Source organism: Podarcis cretensis (genome assembly GCF_951804945.1).
Source record: "Podarcis cretensis genome assembly, chromosome: 14".
NCBI classification, from domain to species: domain Eukaryota; kingdom Metazoa; phylum Chordata; class Lepidosauria; order Squamata; family Lacertidae; genus Podarcis; species Podarcis cretensis.
Window position 1 is genome coordinate 12,189,603 of NC_137183.1, and position 22,430 is coordinate 12,212,032.

At 45.6% G+C, this 22,430-nt stretch overlaps 1 protein-coding gene and 2 long non-coding RNA genes across 5 annotated transcripts in view; 1 reads left to right on the plus strand and 2 right to left on the minus strand.

The window, feature by feature from the left end:
- Positions 1-545: 545 nt before the first annotated feature.
- Positions 546-22,430, minus strand: part of TNFAIP8L3 (TNF alpha induced protein 8 like 3) — a 57,853-nt gene continuing 35,968 nt past the window's right edge. For 2 of the 3 annotated variants that reach the window (XM_079953516.1, XM_079953517.1), the window contains exons 2-3: positions 21,913-22,019; positions 546-3,266 (exon numbers count right to left, since the gene is read on the minus strand). In XM_079953516.1, coding sequence (XP_079809642.1) covers positions 2,704-3,204 — 501 coding nt within the window. In that variant the 5' untranslated portion in view covers positions 3,205-3,266; positions 21,913-22,019 and the 3' untranslated portion in view covers positions 546-2,703. The remainder of the gene's footprint in view (positions 3,267-21,912; positions 22,020-22,430) is intronic. The other variant, XM_079953515.1, reaches the window with a different exon arrangement.
- Positions 11,767-14,326, plus strand: LOC307203042. The gene is made up of 3 exons (XR_013833096.1): positions 11,767-12,270; positions 13,563-13,976; positions 14,284-14,326. It is a non-coding gene; the product is annotated as an uncharacterized lncRNA (long non-coding RNA).
- On the minus strand, positions 13,755-19,861 carry LOC307203066. Its single transcript, XR_013833123.1, has 2 exons — positions 18,565-19,861; positions 13,755-15,396 (listed from the first exon to the last, which is right to left on the minus strand). It is a non-coding gene; the product is annotated as an uncharacterized lncRNA (long non-coding RNA).

Sequence of the window (22,430 nt, forward strand, 5' to 3'; positions counted from 1 at the left end):
GCAGTGGATTGCTCGACAAAGATGTCAGCCCACTGTGCAGCTGCTATGACAAAGGTGAATTTCGTGTTGGGGAATCATTAGGGTTGGAAATCAAATGGTCAATATCAAAATACACATTGTCAAATATATGGCCTGATGTATACAGCTCTGGCTGCTGTCTACGCCTCAAAAAGGATATTAGAGAGCTAGAAAGGAGCAACCCAAAATGGGTTGAAACAGCTCCACTATGAGGACAGAGTGTAATGTTAGGGACTCTCTAGCTTAGAAAAAATGATGAGTAAAAGGGAAGGCAAGATAGTGGTATAGAAGATTATGCATACAGAAAGTGGATAACAGAACTTGGGGCCGCCCAAGAATTTTTGGAAGATTTGGGACTGACGAAAGAGACTGCATAGTTAAAATTACGAAATTTGTTTCCACAAGATGTAGCAAAGGTCACCAGCTCAGACCACTTGCAGAGAGGACTGGACAAATTCTTGGAGGAATTTGGCTACTGTTCACTCACCGCGGTGAGAGGCAGCATGGCTCTGAATGGCAGTTTCGGAGGGGGGGCAGTGGGGAGGGTGCTGTTGCTAGTGGGCTTTCTTCCTGTAAACGTTTGGTTGGCTGCCGTGAGAACAGGATGCTGGACCAGATGGGCCTTGGGCCTGATCCACCAGGGCGCTTATACTTTTTGCAGATTAATATGGAAATGGGATGGAACAGATAAGCCAAACCGTGCAAACTGACTAAGGATCAGAAACATAGCTGTCAACTTACAGATTTGAAAAGAAGGGACCAGCAGCCTCAAAAATAAGGGATCAGCAGCCAAAATAAGGGATTTTCCGGGCACGGGTATGTTCAACTTCTGAGCCCCTCCGAGCCAAAGGCCGAAAGCCCAGCCAGCAGCCAAACGAAGCCTCAAGTGGTGGTTCCCACAGCGCAGCAACCCGGCAAAGGGGATGCAGCAAGGGAAACCACCGTCACCTCTCCGCTGGGAAGCGCTGAGAAAAGGCAAGTCCCCAGGCAACGCAGCCAATTTGATCAGCACAAGGCATGCAAGCTCCACCCCCCAGTCGTTCTTAGACTCCTTATTGGGTGAGCAACGCAGCCAAGCAACACAGTTGGAGCCTCCCTCCTCCCTGGCCGGGAGGGAGGGAGAGGAGTTGCTTCCTTTGAAACCGGGGAAATTTAAGGGACATCATCAATCCTGGACAGCAGCGAGACACAGCGCTGGGATAAGGGACTGTCCCGCCAAATAAGGGACGCTTGACAGCTATGATCAGAAATAGACGGATCCATCCATTCCTAGTGGGTGCAGGCCTTCAACGATATCGGTTGCCAGTTTAAGGCAGAGGATTGTAGGGGTTTTGGGGTTTTGTTTTTATCAAATGAAGCTTTTGAAACTGAGTGTAGTGTCTATTTCTATGCTTTGACAAGCAACAATCACGAGCTCTTCGGGCAACATTTTGGACAGCCTCATTCCTCGCAAAGCCCAAGGACCTAGAGAAACATAGATATATAGGAAAACACAGAGCTGTATATGGTACAGAAACAACAGAGAGACACCAGGCTTTGTGGGGACTCTGATTCAACTGTGGGGAGGTTACTGACATCATGCTTAAATTCAGGAGTGGAGGGACGAGCCCCAAAATCACCCCAGTTCACTGTGTTCTTCACCCCCTGTTAATGCACTCCCTTATGAATAATAGCTTCGACAATGCAGAATCTGCACAATCTTTCTGCAGCTCCCCATTTAAGAGTCTTTAAGAGATTGGCACAACTTTTTCATTCCTTTCTTGGTATAAAATGCTGACACCTTAAAAGAAGCAATATTCCTGCTTTTGTTGTGCTTTGCCCTCATTCCTGGCATATGGAATTATTCTCTGTTTGGATCATGTGCTATAAAGAGATTTTCAGTTTTAAAAATAATGATATTCAGAGCCCATTCTTTCCACTTCACCTTATAGGTTCCATTCTTCTACAATATAAACATGGGCATATTTGCTCAATGTCATGGAACTTCAGGTTTCATTTTTGGCACATCAAACTGTAACCACAACACAGCAATAATGAGATCATGGTATGTAATCATTTCCCTCCCCGTCACAAATGGCCTTGCATCATAAAATGCTCAGTATATTTGTGGTCTGAAGTGTGGCTTGCTTTGCTTTCCATTACAAATGCTCTGGAATGGCCTGGTTCACACATAACACTAAACCATGGTTAATGTTAAATGTTGAACCATGGTTAGCACTAACCGTCATTAATAAAACCATCATTAAAGTGGAAACATCTTAAGCCTTAGTTTATTACATCTCTCTATCAAAGAGACACAAGCCCAGAAGAGCTGCTATTTAGTTACAGCTGTGTACCTTTTGAGCGGTGATAACTCCATAAGCAGCATTAAGGAGGAGGTGTTGGGCTGCGTCCACATGTAACACTAAGCTATGATTTACAGTAACCATGGTTTATAAACCAACTACAAACCTTGCTTAACAAACAACTTTTAACCATAGTTAAGCTGCTGGGGTGATCCATAACACTAAGCCATGGTTAAAGAAACTGTAGTTTAACAAACCATGGTTTAGTGTGCAAACCAGGCCATTCTCTTTTGGGATTATGCACAGGAAGCTAACAGTTGGTCCCAACTCTCTGGTTACATTTCTTAAGTGAAACTTGTATAGTTGTGTTTTGTTTTGTTTTTTTAAAAAGGGCAAAGTTTCAAAGGATTTTCTCATCTAGCAGTTTGTTGATTCCATCACAGATCTTTTTGAGGTGTGGTCGGCATTCCCCATCAAGGCTATAGAGGGCAGTGAGGAACTCCACATTTGCGAAATGGTCGAAGACGTGATTGATTCGCGCATGAGACCTGGCTGTCAGGTGCCGTTCCACGAGTTCGTGAACAAGGTCTTTGCACTCGTTCAGGAGTTCCGAGAGGACATTTTTATCGAAAGTGTACTCCACCTCGTAAAAGCTAACAATCGTCATGGCCGCTTGGTTCAGCTTCTTGCGGAACTTCTCGACAATTTCCAGCTCTTCGGAATTGAACTGATTGTTTCGGTAGAGGATCCCGATTTTGATGGCCACTTTGATCAAGTCCCTCATGATTTTGTGGGCTTCCTTCTTGTTCTTCATGTGCTCCGTGGTCACTTTGTATAACTCGTCGAAGATTTCGCTGCTGGTGTCATCAATCAGCATGTTAGCCATGGTCTTGGTGGCCATTTTACTCAAGATCTTTTTCTGGGCTTGCAGTGCAAGGCTCTTTGAACTGAAGTTTTCGGGACCTAAGGGTAGTGGGCAGGGTGGGTGAGTGGGGGGGGGATGGGGAGAGATGGAAAAGGGGGAGAGAAGAAAGGAGAGAAAGAAAGGGGGGAAGGTATCTTTGAATAAATTGCAATGAACATTTCACAGTTCAAAGTGCCATTTACTAAATCATCTATCTATATCTATAGCTATCTATCATCTCTCTCTCTCTCTCTCTCTCTCTCTCTCTCTCTCTCTCTCTCTCTCTATCATCTATCTATTTATCTATCATCTATCATCTATCATCTATCATCTATCTATATCTATATCTATCTATCTATCTATCATCATCATCATCTATCTATCTATCTATATCTGTATCTGTATCTGTATCTGTATCTGTATCTGTATCTGTATCTATTTCTATTTCTATATTTATATCCACATTGTTTTGTAATTTATAATTATTATTAGAACAGATTTTGTCAGGTGGCACAAGATCCAAGCCCCATGGCAGGTTGCCAGGAACAGATAAGACAAGTGAATGTAACGTACAAAACTGTAACTCTTATTAGGGGGAACTGCTTGCAAAAATGTGTGCAAAAGGGGGAAATGCGCCTTTGGGGAAATATACCCTCAATGTGGAGGGTTTGATTCAATGAGCTGTGGGGTCCCTTCCAACTCTACCATTCTATGAGAAATTCACATTAACGTTTTCATGAGAACTAAAAAAAACTGATCTGGAAATGTGCAAAACTGAACTTAAAAGACTGGAAAAGTGAGAAATTGAGAGATAACTGAAATTCACAGATCCATCCATCCACCCCTAGTTTATACTATGCTAGCGTTGCAGAAGGATAAAGGGGGGGGGGAGGAAATACATTGGCTCTTCAAGCCATATGCTCTCCCTCCTCTTCAAAGAGCAGCAAAAGCTTCTGGAGAAGTAAAAATAAAAAAGCTGCAGTAGGCGGTGAGAATTGGCTCAGAAGCAGCAGAACGGGCCAAAAGCCTGTCACAGACAGCATGCTGACCCTGCTTGCTGAGAGGAGAAGTCTGTTTTGGTCACGGGGAGTCACTGTTGAGTGGCAGGTAGCTGCGTTGGGTCTGTTAGGAGGAGTTGGGTCTGGGGAGCAGCATGGTGGAGTGTGTTTGTGAGGCTATCCAAGAAGTCACAATACGGCACTGCTTCTGTCAGAAGCACCTAAAATGTTTCAAAGTCAGGAGCGAGTTCCTGAATTCCCACAAAACAATATTAATAGAGCATCTGATCAGATGTTAAAAATCAGATGTTAAAAACAGCTGGGAATGTGGGACCTGCAATTCAGAATGCAGTTTGAGCCTCCCAGTCTGATGGCTGTGCAGTCCCTGCTTCAATGCCCCTTAGGCATGGGTAGGCAAACTAAGGGTCGTGGGGCAGATCAGGCCCAATTGCCTTTTGGATCCGGCCTGCGGACGGTCCGGGAATCGCTGCATGGCTCACCAGTGCGTATGCATTCCTTCCCTCTCCCTCCCTCTCCCTTCCACGGCAGTGCCTCCTCCTCCTCCCTCCCTCCTCCTGGCTTCTCCCTGCCCTGCCTAGAGGAGGAAAGGGGCTGGGCTTTGTTGGTGCCAGCAGCAGCAGCGCTCGAGCGTCCGCCATTTTAAGCAGCCCCTCTCCGGAGCCCTTTCGTGCGCTGCTCATCGTCCGTCCGCTGCCACCACCAGCCCCTTTCACTCGCAAGACACAGGTAAGCAGCCTCTGGGGTTCGTGGTGCTCTTGAATCATCCCCCCCCTCAAAATATAGTCCGGCCCCCCACAAGGTCTGAGGGACAGTGGACCAGCCCCCTGCTGAAAAAGTTTTCTGACCCCTGCCCTCAGGGATGGAGAGCTCACCCCCTTGCCTTGCAAATCCCTCTTGAGAATACAGTGGTACGTTGGGTTAAGAACTTAATTCGTTCTGGAGGTCTGTTCTTAACTTGAAACTGTTCTTAACCTGAAGCACCACTTTAGCTAATGGGGCCTCCTGCTGCTGTTGCGCCGCTGCTGCATGATTTCTGTTCTCATCCTGAAGCAAAGTTCTTAACCCGAGGTGCTATTTCTGGGTTAGCGGAGTCTGTAACCTGAAGCGTCTGTAACCTGAAGTGTCTGTAACCCGAGGTACCACTGTAGTATGCATGGAAGTGCCCTTGCAACTTCTTTAAGAAAGCTGAGAAGCTTCAGACACCGGCTGTGCTTTGCTTCTCCAACACAGCTGCAAAGTTCTGCCTGGAGAATTCCAATGGAGAGGCCAATTTTGCGTTTACTGCCTGTTAATTCTAAAATAGCCCAGTATCTTTTTTTTGACTAGGGGGTTGGGGGTGGAGTGGGATGCAGACACAGCTATGGTTGAAATGATTCATCTTCAGCACATCTTTGACAATCTTAAAACAACGAGGGGAATTCTTTTCTTTTTTTAAGAATCAACTGCTGTCATTAATAAATGGTGTGCTCCAACCATGAATGCAAATTAGTTTCAATCAAACAATCCTAATCTTACAACTTTTTGTCACGTTCTCAGCACTGCACTAGTAATGGCAATTCTGTTTTGTTTGGGAGAAGGAACAGGTCTGCTAAGAAAAAATGTCTTAAGAGAGCAGCAATGGATGTACTAAACCACTCTGTGGATAGCTGGATCAAGGTAGGCCTATGGCTAATGGTTTTTATCCAATGCTAATCTCACTCTGCTCCTTCATGAATCACTGCCTTGTCGTGGCGAAAGCGCCTGAATAACTCCAAGAAGCAATGAGCTATGCTGTGCAGGACCACCCAAGACGGAACAGGTCACAGCTGAGAGTTTAGATTAAATGTGACCCACCTGGAGAAGGAACTGGCAAACCACTCCAGTATTTTGCCAAGAAAACTCCATGGACATAAAAAAAGGAGAAGCTTTGAGAAGAAAGAGTCTCCAAGGCATGCTCTGGTTCATGGGGTCATGGAGAGCTGAACACAACTAAGATGACTAAACAACAAAAAATTGCACTCAGAGTAAACATAACTGAAATTAATGGGCCTAAGTTAGTCATGCAATGTGCTCTTTGTGGAGCTACCTTTGAAGGTGACCTGGAAACTACAATTAATCCAGAATGTGGCAGCTAAACTGGTGGCTGGGAGTGGCCACCAAGACCATATAACACTGGTCCTGAAAGACCTACGTTGGCTCCCAGTATGGTTCCGAGCACAATTCAAAGTGTTGGTGCTGACCTTTAAAGCCCTCAAAGGCCTCGGGCCAGTATACCTGAAGGAGCGTCTCCACCCCCATCGTTCAGCCCAGACACTGAGATCCACCTCCAAGGGCCTTCTGGTGGTTCCCTCATTGCGAGAAGTGAGGTTACAGGGAACCAGGCAGAGGGCCTTCCCTGTGGAACGCCATCAGATGTCAAGGAAATAAACAACTATATGACTTTTAGAAGACATCTGAAGGCAGCCCTGTTTGGGGATTTTTTTTTTTAAATGTTTGATGTTTTATTGTGTTTTTAATATTCTGTTGGGAGCTGCCCAAAGTGGCTGGAAACCCCAGCCAGATGGGTGAGGCATAAACAAACAAAAAACAAACAAACAAACAAACAAACAAACAAACATGCCCATTAATTCCAATGAGTCTACTCCGAGTAGGACTAGCATTGGCTACAACCCAATAGCTACAAGTTTCCATTCTGTTCAATTTTCATTATGGTCAGCAGGAGAGTTATTTCTAGGAGAGTCCAGTCCATAAGGGCGTGGTAGTCCATAAGACAGGGCATTCTTGGTTAAGATACCTCCTTGACGTAACTCCCTGCTGGGGAGTATTTGATGTTTTCTCAACAGCAGACATTTTAAACAAAAGTCGATTTTTTTTTATTTCTCCAGGCATTTGGATCATAAAGGGAAATTGCTTTGGGTACAGTTCCACAGATACATGTCATTTCCTGTGTTGTGGTCTGATTTTTATGGTCCTGATGATGCTTTTATTATTGTGCGATTGCTTTATTGAATTTGTGTTGTCATTTGTCCTGTTCTCCTGACTGGAGAACAGTCATTTATCCCTTTCTCCACCACATTCTGAAGCAGTCCATTCTACTGTTGAAAAGCTCTTGCCATCAGAAAGTTCTTCCTAATGTTTAGTTGAAATCCCCTTTTTTGTAATTTGAATCCATTGTTTTGGGTTGTACCCTCTGGAGCAGCAGAAAACAAGCTTGCCCGGTCTTCCATGTGATGGCCCTTCAGATATTTGAAGATGGCCAATGTTGTTGGACTCCATCTCTCATCAGCCCAAATTGACAAGGCCAACGGTAATAGAATCTGAAGTCTAACACCACCTGGAGGACCACAGCGCCTCGTTCATCCCAGAGCTACAGGCATATTTTTCTATACTCCTGTCCTTTCCATCTGTGTAAATTTTGGCCTGGACTTCCACCAGCCACGATGAAGCCCAAAAGCTCAGAAAATGCATGCCAGATACGCTCGGAGTTATCATGGACACAGGAGCTACCGTCCCTGTATAATTATAGAAAGGCCAGAAATAATATGCAGTCTTCTTAAAATTCTCATCTTGAAATGGAATCTTCTTAAAATGTCTTCCTCCTCTCCCCCACCTCGGATTGTAAATGCAAACTCTGTGAGCATCTGCAAGATTCTCAAAATATTTTGCTTCCAGATGGCGAGAAGGGAACGTACCAAATTGTTGCCGATCTGGGGAGGGGCAATTGGGGCTCGACTATATTATCTGCATGCAAATATGCTTTTAATAAATGCAGGTCCTGCACGTATGCAGAAAAATGTGATGCACAATGCGAGTCCTGGGTTTCTATTCCTAGATAGGAAAATAAGACTTGAACCCTTGTACTGTGAGCTATGTGCATTTGGAACATCTGTTAGGCTAGATGGTTTCTAGAATTATTTTTGGATGCTAGGCATAAGCTATTGGCAGATGTAAATTGCTTATAGCAGAGAGGAGAATGCAAGATAAGCCCTGGATCACCTCCTTGTCCACTCATTCAATAACCACAAAACGTCCAACACTTGGGGCTTTGCAGAGAGGTTAAATTATAAATGGGAATAATAATAATAATAATAATAATAATAATAATAATAATAAGAAGAAGAAGAAGAAGAAGTTGTTATTACTTATAGCACACCCATCTGACTGGGTTGCCCAAGCCACTCTGGGTGGCTTCCAACATAATATACAGAAACATAATGAAATATCAGACATTAAAAACTTAACGGCTTGTTTTCACCAGATAAGAATCTTTCAGAGACTTGCATAGTCTACAAAGACTTTCAGAGACTTCATTTGGTTCTATGCTTTCAAGAGAATCCATCAAGAGTGCGTATTTTGTGACTTTCAGAGATTTATAGATTTTTGTTTAGTTGGTTTTGCAAGGAGTACATTTCATATATTTCATACTGTTCAATGCTCTGTATAGATTATATAAAGAGTTTACATTGACATCGTATTGTTGTACTTGGTCATCGTGTTGCTTTGGATATTACTGATTGTGCTAAACTGCCTGCATGTGCTTATTTATGTATATCCTGCTCATCCTCTCATTGGAGTGATAAAAAAATTAAAACATCTTAACAACAATTCTAGTGACAACAATAGTGATGCCAACTGAGAAAGATCTCAGAAGGCTTGCTGAAAGAGGAAAGTCTTCAGCAGAGGCTGAAAAGACAAGCAAAATGGTACATGTGTAATAGTCAACAGGCTTATATGACTGGTTCTGTCCCCGCACCTCCATTCTGGCAGACCTGTTTAGGGAAGTTTTTAGTTTGATGTTTTATCATGTTTTTAATTTTCTGTTGGGAGCTGCCCAGAGTGGCTGGGGAAACCCAGACAGATGGGCGGGGTATAAATAATAAAATTATTATTATTATTATTATTATTATTATTATTATTATTATTACTATTACTATCTGACAACTGATGGGAGGGCTTTCCACAAGGTGGGTGCCACTACTGAGAAGGCCCCCTGCCTGGTTCCCTGTATCCTTACTTCTCATCCTTGGAGCTGGACCTCAGTGTCTCGGCTGCTGGATGAGTTTATGAAAAGTGAACATGGCTGTTTTTTATTAATAAGGGATCATTTCTCTGCATTCCAGATACTTGCCGTTTTGACCATGCTTTCCTTTGCATTAAATGGAAAAATGCAAAAGGTGTACGTGCGGCGGATTCTGACCACTTCTGCCTGATCCGTTTATTGAATATTTTTCCTGGTTTGGTTGCAGGGAGGTTAGCTGAGAAAATATTATCTCACAACTTCCAGAGTGTTTCCCCATCACATTCCTTGTTGCAAAAAGTCTGATCTTGGAGGGAAATGGTTTCGTTGCACAAGACTGCTAAATCAACCCTAACTGTCCAACCTGATTTTGCTATTATATGGTTGAATCCCACCTGAAAATTGCAACAGCCTGAAACTGCCCAAATGTTGAGGCAACAAAGGGTACATCCAGCTCATTCTTGGCCTTTACCCGTCATTGGGTATTTACAGAGAACACATAAGATAAACAGAGATGATTTACTCTCGCCTCTTTGGCTGGAAATATACAATTATTGTCATGGCGACAATTGGCAATTGCCGCCTAGTCTGTTAGTTGACTAAAACTATCCACCCTTGGCTGAAAATAACCTGTTTTAATAGCTGAATCCTGCTCTTTGTGAAAATATTTAAATGCTTTTAACATTGCTGTAACTCGATGTTGATTTGGAGAGTAAACAAACGTCCGGAAGAAATATGTCCCTCAAAAGAACAGAGTGCAATAATTTTAACTAGAGTAAATAATGTTGATGAAACCTTTCTCGGTGCACTGGGAGGAAAGGCCCAGGCAATGGCTTGCAGTAGACTAAACACACCACCCACAAGCCTGTGTGTAAATTGGGAGCAGGGTGCTGTCGCTAGAAAGTTGGGCAGTAACCTGTGGGGAAAAAACAGGGTTCAAATGACTGTCATGTAGCTTAATTGGTGCTCTTGGGCCTGTCTAGAGATACACAGATTTGCCCATTTTGGTTTCTCTCCATTTCTGATTTTTCCCAGTCTTATGTCCAGTTCTCCACATTTCTGCATCAGTTTGCAAAAAAACAAAAAATCCTCATGAAAATGGGTCAGCATTTTAGCATAATTCCCCCCTTATATGCACATTTTTGTATGCAATTCTAACGCATTTTGGCAAGCAGATTTCCTTAACGAAATGCATTATTTGCACGTTAACTTCACTGATAAATGCTTTTCCCTGCACACTTTTCTCTGCTGTGTGGATTTTTGTAGATGTCTACTTGGAACTGCATCACAAAATTCAAAGAAGGGCTAATTTCAAAGGATGGCTGCGGTTTGATTTGCGCATTGTTTCGGAAAGTGCTGACTGAATTCTACTCCATCCCTCCATCTGTTATACCATCTCAGGGCCAAACTGCATGAGATGCCTGTGACCAACTGCACAGTTGGCTTTGAAAAAGTATATTTCAGATGCAAAGGGGGGCTCTGATCCAAATCGGGACCTTGGTGTGGAGTTAGAAATGTACGGTAATTCCTGCAATTCCTGTTGTGAAAGCTGACTTTATCTGCACTTTCCTGGCTAATTAATTATCCTTCAGATGTCATACATCCCCAGATTTTCTGATACAGTTCTTGGCTCAAGGAACATACCAAGATGCATTAAAGGTGAAATACATACATGGAAAAAACCTGGCATTTATATATCTATTTAAATACAATTTTTCATGCAGATTTTCCTCTCAATTTAGATTAATGAGGAAATGGAACTTATGACTAGAGGAAACAAACAACTATCTGACTTTTAGAAGACAACTGAAGGCAGCTCTGTTTAGGGAAGTTTTTAATGTTTGATGTTTTATTCTGCTTTTAATATTCTGTTGGGAGCTGTGCCCAGAGTGGCTGGGGAAACCCAGCCAGATGGGCAGGGTATCATCATCATCATCATCATCAAACCTTTTATTGGCAGTTGGATCAGTTAGCAGCCTATAAAGCAGCAATCCTTCTTTTGTGGTCTTGAAAGCTGCTTGACTGACTTTCTGGACCTTTTTGGTTCTGAAGATCTTTGTGCCGCTGGTAGCGTAGAAGGTAAAGTCATGGGAAAGAGGGGGGGCACAGTGGCGGAGGAAGGGGGTGGGGTGGGGGTGCGGTCCACCCCAGGTGTCATCACTGAATGGGGGGGCGGGGGCGGGGCGGACAATATTTTTTTTTAAAGGGCTCACGAAACTTTTTAGGAGTGATGTGGGATCTTAGGCGCCTGCAGGTTCCGCCAGTGGCGTAGCGTGGGTTGTCAGCACCCGGGGCAAGGCAAGTAATTTGCGCCCCCTAACCCGTGGATTTGCGCCCCCTAACCCTAACCCCCAGATGTTGCACCCGGTGCGGCCGGCCCCCCTGCACCCCCCACGCTACGCCACTGGGTTCTGCGCTGCCTGAAACAGCACCGTGGGACTTGCGTCTGCCTACTGCCTCTCCCTCAGCCACCTTACAGCTGTGGAATCCTGGGGAATGTTTTGTTTCCTAGGAGGCCAGGTGAGTTACTTGAAAGGATCCCTGGCTAAGTTGAAAGCCCAGTCAGTTGGAGCAGTTAGCAGCCATTCAGATCACTTCTTCTGTTCTTGTCTTGAAAGCTGTGCAGATGGATTGACTGACTTTCTGGACATCTTCGGTTTTCTACCCCTATGAAACAATGTGCCGCTGGTTGCACAGAAGGTAAAGTCATGGGCAAGGGGGGAGACATCCTGAAGATTTGTGCCCCCACCACATGCCCAGTTTTTAAAGATGCTTTTTGGTTATTTGACCTTTCTAAATCCCATGCTGGGTGTTACGTGAGCCAGCAATTTTCCCAGGGAGTTTTCTGATGATTTTTCTGAGTTTCCTTTTTTGTCATCATCCAAATTGCAGCAGAATTACCACTCCCCATCCCAAATATTCAGGACAATACTTCCCCACCCCCAATTTCACCACCCACAAATAGGATGGGGAATTCTGGGAGATCATTTTTCACTCAACCCTAAAATACACACCCCACCTCTTTAGGGATCCTACCTGCACCCTTGGGTGCTTTCTTCCTCAGCTACATCTCCAGGGTCTTGAATTAGTTTCCCAAGTCCCATCAGCCCCAGACAGCAGGTCCAGGGGGGCAGGGAGAGGGGGGAGGGGAGTTGGAGTCCCGCAGCAACATCTGGAGGGCGCCAGGTTTGGGGAGGCTTGATGTAGAAAACATCAGGGTAATTTAGCATCATAACACTGGGTGACTAGGGGACGCAGGTGGCGCTGTGGGTTAAAGCCTCAGCGCCTAGGACTTGCCGATCGAAAGGTCGGCGGTTCGAATCCCTGCGGCGGGGTGCGCTCCCGCTGCTCGGTCCCAGCGCCTGCCAACCTAGCAGCTCGAAAGCACCTCCGGGTGCAAGTAGATAAATAGGGACCGCTTACCAGCGGGAAGGTAAACGGCGTTTCCGTGTGCGGCTCTGGCTCTGGCTCTGGCTCTGGCCAGAGCAGCGATGTCACGCTGGCCACGTGACCCGGAAGTGTCTCCGGACAGCGCTGGCCCCTGGCCTCTTAAGTGAGATGGGCGCACAACCCCAGAGTCTGTCAAGACTGGCCCGTATGGGCAGGGGTACCTTTACCTTTTTACTGGGTGACTGGCCAGGAGTTTATTTTGGCACTGATCAGGTGAAGCCAGATTTAGCTACTTGCTGTCCAATGTGGAAAATGGAGCAAATGGTCTTGTTAGTCATCTGCAGGAGAGCAGCCCTGGGGATCAGCTCTGCACTCTTTGCAAAATGAGAAGTAACTGGCAGTGCCTTTTGTCTGTTTAAAAAGTTGTCGTGACTTGGCACAGAGTTAGTTAGGTGAGTTTGTGCTTGAGGAGTGGCGAAATCCCCTCAAAGTGTGTGACTGATGGGCCCTTAATCTGCAAGGAGGATGGAGAAGGAGGTGGTCCTCGCTTGCACTTGGAGATCTTCCTCTCTCTTCCAAATCTACAATGTCCACCGCTGGCTGAGGTCATTCGAGCAGCCTCAGAGGGGCTGAAAGGCAGCATTAAAGCTTTGTGCAGAAGAGCCAGAATCTCAGATTTGACACCGAAGGCAGACTCCTCCCTCCCCTCCCAACTGGAAGACGATCTCGTCTATTCTGACAGCCAGGCCTCTAAGCAGTGGAGAGACACAGTCGGCCGGAATATCGCCTCTTCTCTGCTGCCACGTGAGGTCCTCCACCAGGAAGCCATCCACGGTGGGGAGGGTCTTTCTGTAGCTTTTACCTCAGGTCTCCCTCAGAAAGATTGGGCAAGGGAGTCCAGTGGGATCTACACTTTCTTAAAGCAGGGGGAGGGAGAGAGTGTCTGGGAGATCGGCTAGGAAGTGGGTCCTTCTCCCTCCCAAGGGGAGCCTGGAATTTTTGAGTTCTCAAAAATGGCCAGGGGAGAATTTCTCTCCAAACAAGACCCAGAATGGCAGTGATGGACTTCGGGGTCTCAAATTTCAGTGGCCCTGTGCAACAAAGGCACACCTGCCACTTGCACTCTTATCTACAGAGCCCTAGAAAGAACAACCCGTTTTAGCTGCATGTTTTCCAGACTCCACCGGGATTCGGCTGCTCCCTGACGTTCCTCCCCTTCTGCCCTCTTTGCACAGAGCTGCTTATGATGGAAGCCTCCCACCTGAGATCGCTGCACGTTCTTACTGTATTATTTTACCAGCAAATGTATAAAGAGAAACTCCTTTCGCAGGAGGAGCTGGCCCTCACCTCCCCCAACCAAAGAGGTCCAGCGCTGAGGGCCTTCTGGTGGTTCCCTCACTACAAGAAGCCAAGTTACAGGGAACCAGGCAGAGGGCCTTCTCGGTAGTGGCACCCGCCCTGTGGAACGCCCTCCCACCAGATGTCAAAGAGAAAAATAACTACCAAACTTTTAGAAGACATCTGAAGGCAGCCCTGTTTAGGGAAGCTTTTAATGTTTAATAGGTTATTGTATTTTAGTGTTTTGTTGGAAGCCGCCCAGAGTGGCTGGGGAAACCCGGCCAGATGGGCGGGGTATAAATAATAAATTATTATTATTATTATATTAAAGAGAACATCTTAAGATCCACAGAAAGGGTGCTTCCCCTCCAGACCGGCCCCCATTCTGTGGCTTGCGCTGGCCTCTGCTTCTTCCTGGGTGGGCCACGAGCAGTGGGAGACATCTCTGGCCTTGCCCCCGGTGCCCCCACTCAGGGAAGGGTTGACAGTCGGAGCACAGCCTCCCAAGAGCTCTGCAGCAGGATCAGGCCCAAGGGGCCCAGCCAGACTTGCAGCCTGTTCTCAGGGCAGCCCACAAGCAGCAGGGCAGGAGCGCAAGAGAAACGCCCCCCAGGAACGGGGATTGTTCAGAGGCACCCACTGCCTTGAGCACTGGACGACTGAGGTGGTGACCAGCTGCTGCCTCTCAACCTAACCTACCTCACAGGCTTGTTGTGAGGATTAAATGAGGAGGGAATCCATGGACACCCTCCTAAGCTCCTTGGAGGAAAAGGTGGGGTGTAAATGACATAAATAAATGAGACGCCTGGTCTCTCCACCACTGAGAAAGTGGGATTCAAAAAAGAGCAGGCCATCTCTGTCCCCCTCCTGTCCCTGCTGGGGTTATTCTTTATTACCCCCACTCTCGTTGCCTTTCTCACCCTCCCCTCCTGTGTATCTCTCCCCCCCCCCCGGTTCTCTGTCAGGGCCAATGAAGGAACTCCAAGAGCAAGGGCCCCTCATTCAATAGCCTTGAACTATTCCATATCATCAGAGATGATGCCTTCTGCTCTGCAAATCTCACAACTAAAATCTTCAACTGGGTTATAGAAATAAAGATAGAACAAGACAGAAGTACTGTTTTTGGGGGACGGAGCGGGCAGGTGTGGATGACTCCCTAGTCCTGAATGGGGTAACTGTGCCCCTGAAGGACCAGGTGTGCAGCCTGGGAGTCATTTTGGACTCACAGCTGCCCATGGAGGCACAGGTCAATTCTGTCTACCAGCTCCATCTGGTACGCAGGCTGAGACCCTACCTGCCCGCAGACTGTCTCGCCAGAGTGGTGCATGTTTTGGTTATCTCCTGCTTGGACTACTGCAATGCGCTCTACGTGGGGCTACCTTTGAAGGTGACCCGGAAACTACAACTAATCCAGAATGCGGCAGCTAGACTGCTGATTGGGAGTGGCTGCCGAGACCATATAAGACCGGTCCTGAAAGAATTAAATGGCCTTGGCCTGGTATACCTGAAGAATTGTCTCCACCCCCACTGTCCAGCCTGGACACTGAGGTTCCAGCTCTGAGGGCCTTCTGGCGGTTCCCTCACTGCGAGAAGTGAGGTTGCAGGGAACGAGGCAGAGGGCCTTCTCGGTGGTGGCGCCTGCCCTGTGGAATGCCCTCTCATCAGATGTCCAGGAAATAAACAACTATCTGATTTTTAGAAGACATTTTAGACGGGAGCCCTGTTTAGGGAAGTTTTTAATGTTTTACCTTGTTTTAATTTTCTGTTGGGAGCTGCCCAGAGTGGCTGGGGAAACCCAGCCAGATGGGCGGGGTGTAAATAAATAATAATAATAATAATAATAATTATTATTATTATTATTATTATTATTATTATCCACCGACTTCAACCCATCCCATTCAGGGGGTGGGTCTGCAGAGGAGTTAAATGCCCCCTGACTTTTTTTTTCTGGCTGAAAACTGTACCTCTGAAGTTGCTTTTTACTGCCCCTTCAGAAGGACGATTCTCAGGGGGGAAATGGAGCAGGAGGAAAGCATTAACCCTTCTCCCCCCAGATTCCCAAACATGGGATTAAAATATGTGTTTGACGTCAGTGTCTAGGGTGATACATACTGGCAGGATATCAAAGATGGAGCAGCAGCACCTGCCAACATTATGTTGCTAGGCTGGTGGTGTATTTTTCGTAGGATATAAAAAGCGGCCTTATAGTGAGTCAGGCCATTGCTCAGTGTTGCCTACAATGCCTGGTTTTCAAACAAGGGCGTTTCCTGCCCCTAGCTGGAGATGCTACAGACTGGGCTTGGAACCTTTTTCATGCAATGCTGTACCAATGCACGACCTTTAAAGCCCTAAACGGCCTCAGTCCAGTATACCTGAAGGAGCGTCTCCACCTCCATCATTCTGCCCGGACACTGAGCAGGGCTGAGGGCCTTCTGGCAATTCCCTTGCTGCGAGAAGCCAAGTTACAGGGAACCAGGCAGAGGGCCTTCTCGGTAGTGGCGCCCGCCCTGTGGAACGCCCTCCCACCAGATGTCAAAGAGAAAAATAACTACCAAACTTTTAGAAGACATCTAAAGGCAGCCCTGTTTAGGGAAGCTTTTAATGTTTAATAGGTCATTGTATTTTAGTGTTTTGTTGGAAGCCGCCCAGAGTGGCTGGGGAAACCCAGCCAGATGGGCGGGGTATAAATAATAATAATAATAATAATAATAATAATAATAATAATAATAATAATTATCCTTCCCTGATAGCCCGACTTATACATAGGGATGGAGGAGACGTTCAGTTCACATTTAAAGCAGGGTAATTTCTAAGATTTGCAGTTTCCAAAACAACATGAGCACTGAAATACAATATGAAAATGCAAAGAAGATAAAGTCCTTGCCAGAGAAGAACGGCAAATCAAGTTGATGGATTATGCCAAAATGGCTAAAACAGGCTTAGGCAAACTTGGCCCTCCAGATGTTTTGGGACTACAACTCCCATCATCCCTAGCTAGCAGGACCAGTGGTCAGGGATGATGGGAACTGTAGCCTCAAAACATCTGGAGGGCCAAGTTTGCCTATGCCTGGGCTAAAATGACCAGAAGAATCAGAAATCAGGACAACCAAATTTTCAATAAGGAATGGGGGAAATTTATAATTTATCTTAAAAACCATTGTTAGTAGTAGTTAAAATTGTTAGTAGGATTGGAATGACACTTGTAGTTTAATTGTGAAGTTTGGACACAATGGAGAGGTAAAAGATTTGGATTATTATAAAAGATGCAGGAGGAAATGATTAACAATAGGACCCAGAAAGGGGAGAAGGGAAGTCCAAGAGATTCTTTGGAATCTTATTTCTATGTTGTATGTTGTATATGTGGCTGTAAGATTTTAATCTTAAAAACCAAATAAATTTATTTTTTAAAAAACCCAATATGAACAATATGACACACAAGATACTTCAAAACTCACACCTATCTGATTTTTTATGTGCAGTTCTCCAACCAAGGCTTATAGGACTGCACATATTAGTGGGAAATGTGTATGAAAATGAATGCATTTGTGAAAATAATATACAAGAAATGCATTACATTAGAAGCCGCTTGCAAAAATGCACGCCCTAGTAGAAACCACAGAAAAAAACGTGTCTTTTAGCGATTGTGAAGATCTCTGAAAGGATGTCTCCAAACGGTGAGAATGGAAGATGGAGTATCAAATGCAATTCAATGCAAACAGGTGAAAAGTGATGCATGTTGGGACAAAAACAACTTAATTTCACAGTGGTACCTCAGGTTAAGTACTTAATTCGTTCCGGAGGTCCGTTCTTAACCTGAAACTGTTCTTAACCTGAAGCACCACTTTAGCTAATGGGGCCTCCCGCTGCTGCTGCACCGCCGCCACGCGATTTCTGTTCTCATCCTGAAGCAAAGTTCTTAACCTGAAGCACTATTTCTGGGTTAGCGGAGTCTTTAACCTGAAGCGTATGTAACCCGAGGTACCACTGTATATGCTTATAAGGGTCTAAACTGGCAGTGCCTGCGCAGGAACGAGACCTTGGACAGCTCTGTGAATATGTCGCCCAAATGTGCGGCTAGGAATCAGATCTCAACCCTCTCTTGTAGAACGGGCAAGAACGGACGCTGCTTTCTGCCCACACATACTGTAAGTGCTCTTAAAAGTTCCGTTGCCTTTTAAGGAATGGAAATGAACCTTTTTTAAAAAGAAAAAAAAATGGTCTTGCAATGGCACCAGCAAGGGTATCATTTATCAGTTGCAATCCAAACCCCGGAAAGAATCTTGAGACAATCTTACTAATGTTGGAAAGTGGAATATTTCTTCAAGGCTCAGAAAATATATCCGGATCTGCAAAAGTATTACAACATCCCCCCCACACCCCTAATATAAGCAATAAACCTTTTACAAATCTAATTTAAATACATTTCAGCCAAGTAATAAGTCAGCAGGCAGCAGGTTTTCTAAGGCTTTGCAAGCAGTAAAACTGCCACATTCTGTGGGCAAAGACCCTCAGTTTTTAACAAGGCTTAATGGGCAGAAGTTCATACAGCTACAACTACAACTAATCCAGAATGCGGCTGCTGGATTGGCGATTGGGAGCGGCCGCCAGGACCACATAACACCAGTCCTGAAAGACCTCCATTGGCTCCCAGTACGTTTCCAAGCACAATTCAAAGTGATGGTGCTGACCTGTAAAGCCCTCGGCCCTGTATACCTAAAAGAACATCTCCACCCCTGTCACCAGCCCCTCTTCCTTGTTTTAACTGGATTATCCAGGGACTGTGGGACCTTTTGCAAAATGCCTTAAATAAATACACAAATAACAAAAGAACACGCACTGTGTCATGTTGCCCTAAGATGCTTTTATTTTTTTTTATCACTGCACGACCCCATCCATTGCATCATGTCTGTTAGACTGCTTGCCTGTAGGCAGCCGAGAACTGCTTATCTTTTAATGTACGAACAGTGCTCAGAGATGTTTTACAAGTGTTTAGCAGTGAGGACAAGTGGAAGTGCAAAGTACATGAGGAAATTCGGGCAGACTGCAATGCTCTCAGGCTTTTCTCCCCTCTTTCAGGGGAGCTGTTCTGTCCTATTTGGAATCTGGAAGGAAACTTTGAAAAGTAGCAAAAATAGCGAATTTTCCTTAGGCCTGGAGCTTGAACAAAGCAGCGACAGGCAAGCTGACAGAAAGGAGGTGGCAGCCCATCGCTTCCAAAACAAACTTTGAAAGGAGCAGGCATTGAAAAAAGGGCGGCTCTGATTCTGTCAGCAGCCTGGGCAGCAACGCTGAGCTTCAGTTTTCCACCCTGCAAGCCAGAGAGAGGCTCAGCCTCTTCTCTCCCCCAAATAAAAGTCACCAGGTTCTTTACAGGATCAGCTTCAAAGGGAACTCGCTGAATAGGGCAGCAAAAACCAAGGAGCAAACAGCTCCCAGAGTTTGGCAAGGAAAGGAGGAAGGGACGACCAGAGCAACTTGGTAACAAATCTCTCAGCCCCACTCACCTCACAGAGTGTTTGTTGTGGGGGAGGAAGGGAAAGGAGAATATTAGCCACTTTGAGACTCCTTTGGGTAGTGATAAAGTGGGATATCAAATCCAAACTCCTCCTCCTCCTCCTCTCCTCTAGTATTGGGTTAGACACAATCCCACTTTCTTTGCTAGCCTGCAAAGGTTTGCAGGCAGTTGTACTGCTCTGATTCTATCAGTGCATGCCCTGTCCTTTTCCACTGAATCTGCATGTTCCATAAGGCTTTGGGAAACGGATTGCTTTTAATGTGAAGGTAAAGGTAAAGGGACCCCTGACCATTAGGTCCAGTTGTGACCGACTCTGGGGTTGTGGCGCTCATCTTGCTTTATTAGCCGAGGGAGCCGGCGTACAGCTTCCGGGTCATGTGGCCAGCATGACTAAGTCTCTTCTGGCAAACCAGAGCAGTGCACGGAAACGCCGTTTGCCTTCCCGCCAGAGTGGTACCTATTTATCTACTTGCAGTTTGATGTGCTTTTGAACTGCTAGGTTGGCAGGAGCAGGGACTGAGCAACGGGAGCTCACCCCGTCGCGGGAATTCGAACCGTGACCTTCTGATTGGCAAGTCCTAGGCTCTGTGGTTTAACCCACAGCGCCACCCGCATCCCTTTTAATGTGAAAGGGCTGGATAATTGTAATTATCTGATCCTCCTAAACTCCCGCTGCCTTGCGGGAGATAATAATAATAATAATAATAATAATAATAATAATAATAATAATTTATACCCCGCCCATCTGGCTGGGCCTCCCCAGCCACTCTGGGCGGCTTCCATAGATACCAAAAATACAGTAAAATATCACACGTTAAAAACTTCCCTGAACAGGGCTGCCTTAAGATGTCTTCTGAATGTCAGGTAGTTGTTTATCGCTTTGACATCTGCTGGAAGGGCATTCCACAGGGCGGGCGCCACTACCGAGAAGGCCCTCTGCCTGGTTCCCTGTAGCTTTGCTTCTCGCAATGAGGGAACTGCCAGAAGGTCCTCGGCGCTGGACCTCAGCGTCCGGGCAGAATGATGGGGGTGGAGACGCTCCTTCAGTTATACTGGATATTCGGAAGACTCCAATTCGGGACTGCAATTCCCAATGACCTCTGGAGGGCCACAGATCCCACACCCTTGGTTCAATTCCTGTTTTCAAACTTGAAAAAACTCCTGAAAGAGTCAAACCTTGGTTCTCAAACTGCTCCGTTGCCGAATGTTTCAGCTTCCGAACGCCGAAAAGCCAGAAGCAAATGCTTCTGTTTCCGAATGCGCCTCAGAGGTCAAACGGCTTCTGAGGCGTGTTTCTCAGTTTCCCCCATTGAACTTGTTGACAGACCTTTGATCGTCGGTTTTCGAATGTTTTGGAAGTCGAATGGACATCTGCAATGGATTACATTCAAAAACTGAGGTTCCACTGTATATGGTTTTACTTCTATCAATGTCCGATTGTTTTTTAACAAATGTCCCCCACCCCCTGTGTTTTTAGCAGTTCTCAGTTTTACCTGTAAGCCACCGTGAGTCCAGTGAGGGAAAAAGGTGGAGCATAAATAAATATATGATAAAAAGGTAAAGGTAAAGGGATCCTTGACCGTTAGGTCCAATTGCGGACGACTCTGGGGTTGCGGCGCTCATCTTGCTTTACTGGCCGAGGGAGCCGGTGTACAGCTTCCGGGTCATGTGGCCAGAATGACTAAGCCGCTTCTGGCGAACCAGAGCAGTGCACAGAAACACCGTTTACCTTCCTGCCTATTTATCTACTTGCACTGTTGTGCTTTCAAACTGCTAGACGGGCAGGAGCACAGACCGAGCAACGGGAGTTCACCCCGTCATGGGGATTCAAACCATCGATTCAAGCCCTAGGCTCTGTGGTTTAACCCACAGTGCCACAATGTTCTGCAAATGTTCTGGTTTATTTATTTTCCTGTCCCACTTTCACTGTGCTGCAGCACCAGAGTGGTAACTTTGGAGGGAAATAAAGCAGAACGGCAGGGTCTGTGTGTGTCCAGTATAAATCTGTCCCTAAAGCACCATTATTATATCAATGATATGTTCCAGAATGTACATCTGCAAAACAACCCAGAACACCAGTTTTGGAGGAACCCCACACCAGTAGCAGAAATTCTAAAACCCAAACTCATTCAGGTTTTATTTTTTATCCCTTTCTAATAAATCCCCAGATTGTAGGGATAATATATGCAGAATACGGCAAACGCTAAAAAAAGGTTTTTAAAAAAGAGCACAGGAAAGCTCAAATCCAGAATCCAACTTTCAGGGAACCTTGTCCCCCTCCCAATTCCTACCCAGAAAGTTTTCCCTCAGAACAGTATCCATGTCTTATGACATTATTCACCTGGTCCCCTGATATCTGCTCACCCCCCCCCCCCTTTCGTTAAGCCTCAATGATAATTGTACATATTTGACTAAACAGCTATGCTTGGTTTTTTCCTAAACCAAACCTTATTAGGCCATGTTTATACCGAACACCCTCTAGAAGACGCTATGCCGTTTTCATTCGCCTCAATCTATGTCTTGTTTCCGTGATCAAGAAGCTAAACAGAGACATCTGAAAGGGAGAAGAGGGAAAAAACCCCATCCCATTTAAAAGAACTACAGCCAAGTTCAAAGTTTTCATACTAACATATCCTCTATTTGCATTTTCTGGAAACAACTGAAGACATTACTGAAGACAACGAGCTTTTCCCGATAGATGAATGAATGAATGAATGGGTCTCTGACATTCCCTGTATTGTTTTTTAATGTATCTCATGTTCTTTTAAATGCTGTTTTAGTTAATCGAGGCAGGTCTGTGGAAGGCATTAATAATCATAATATTTTGGTGATTGTCCACCTTGTGGGAATGATTTCCACCTTAACCCACCTGTGGATTGGCCCTTGTGCAAGAAACAGGCAGGCTTTGGGCTCGTGAGGTGTGCTCAGATTGGCTTTCCTTTCCCTTTTTGTTTCCATGCAGGAT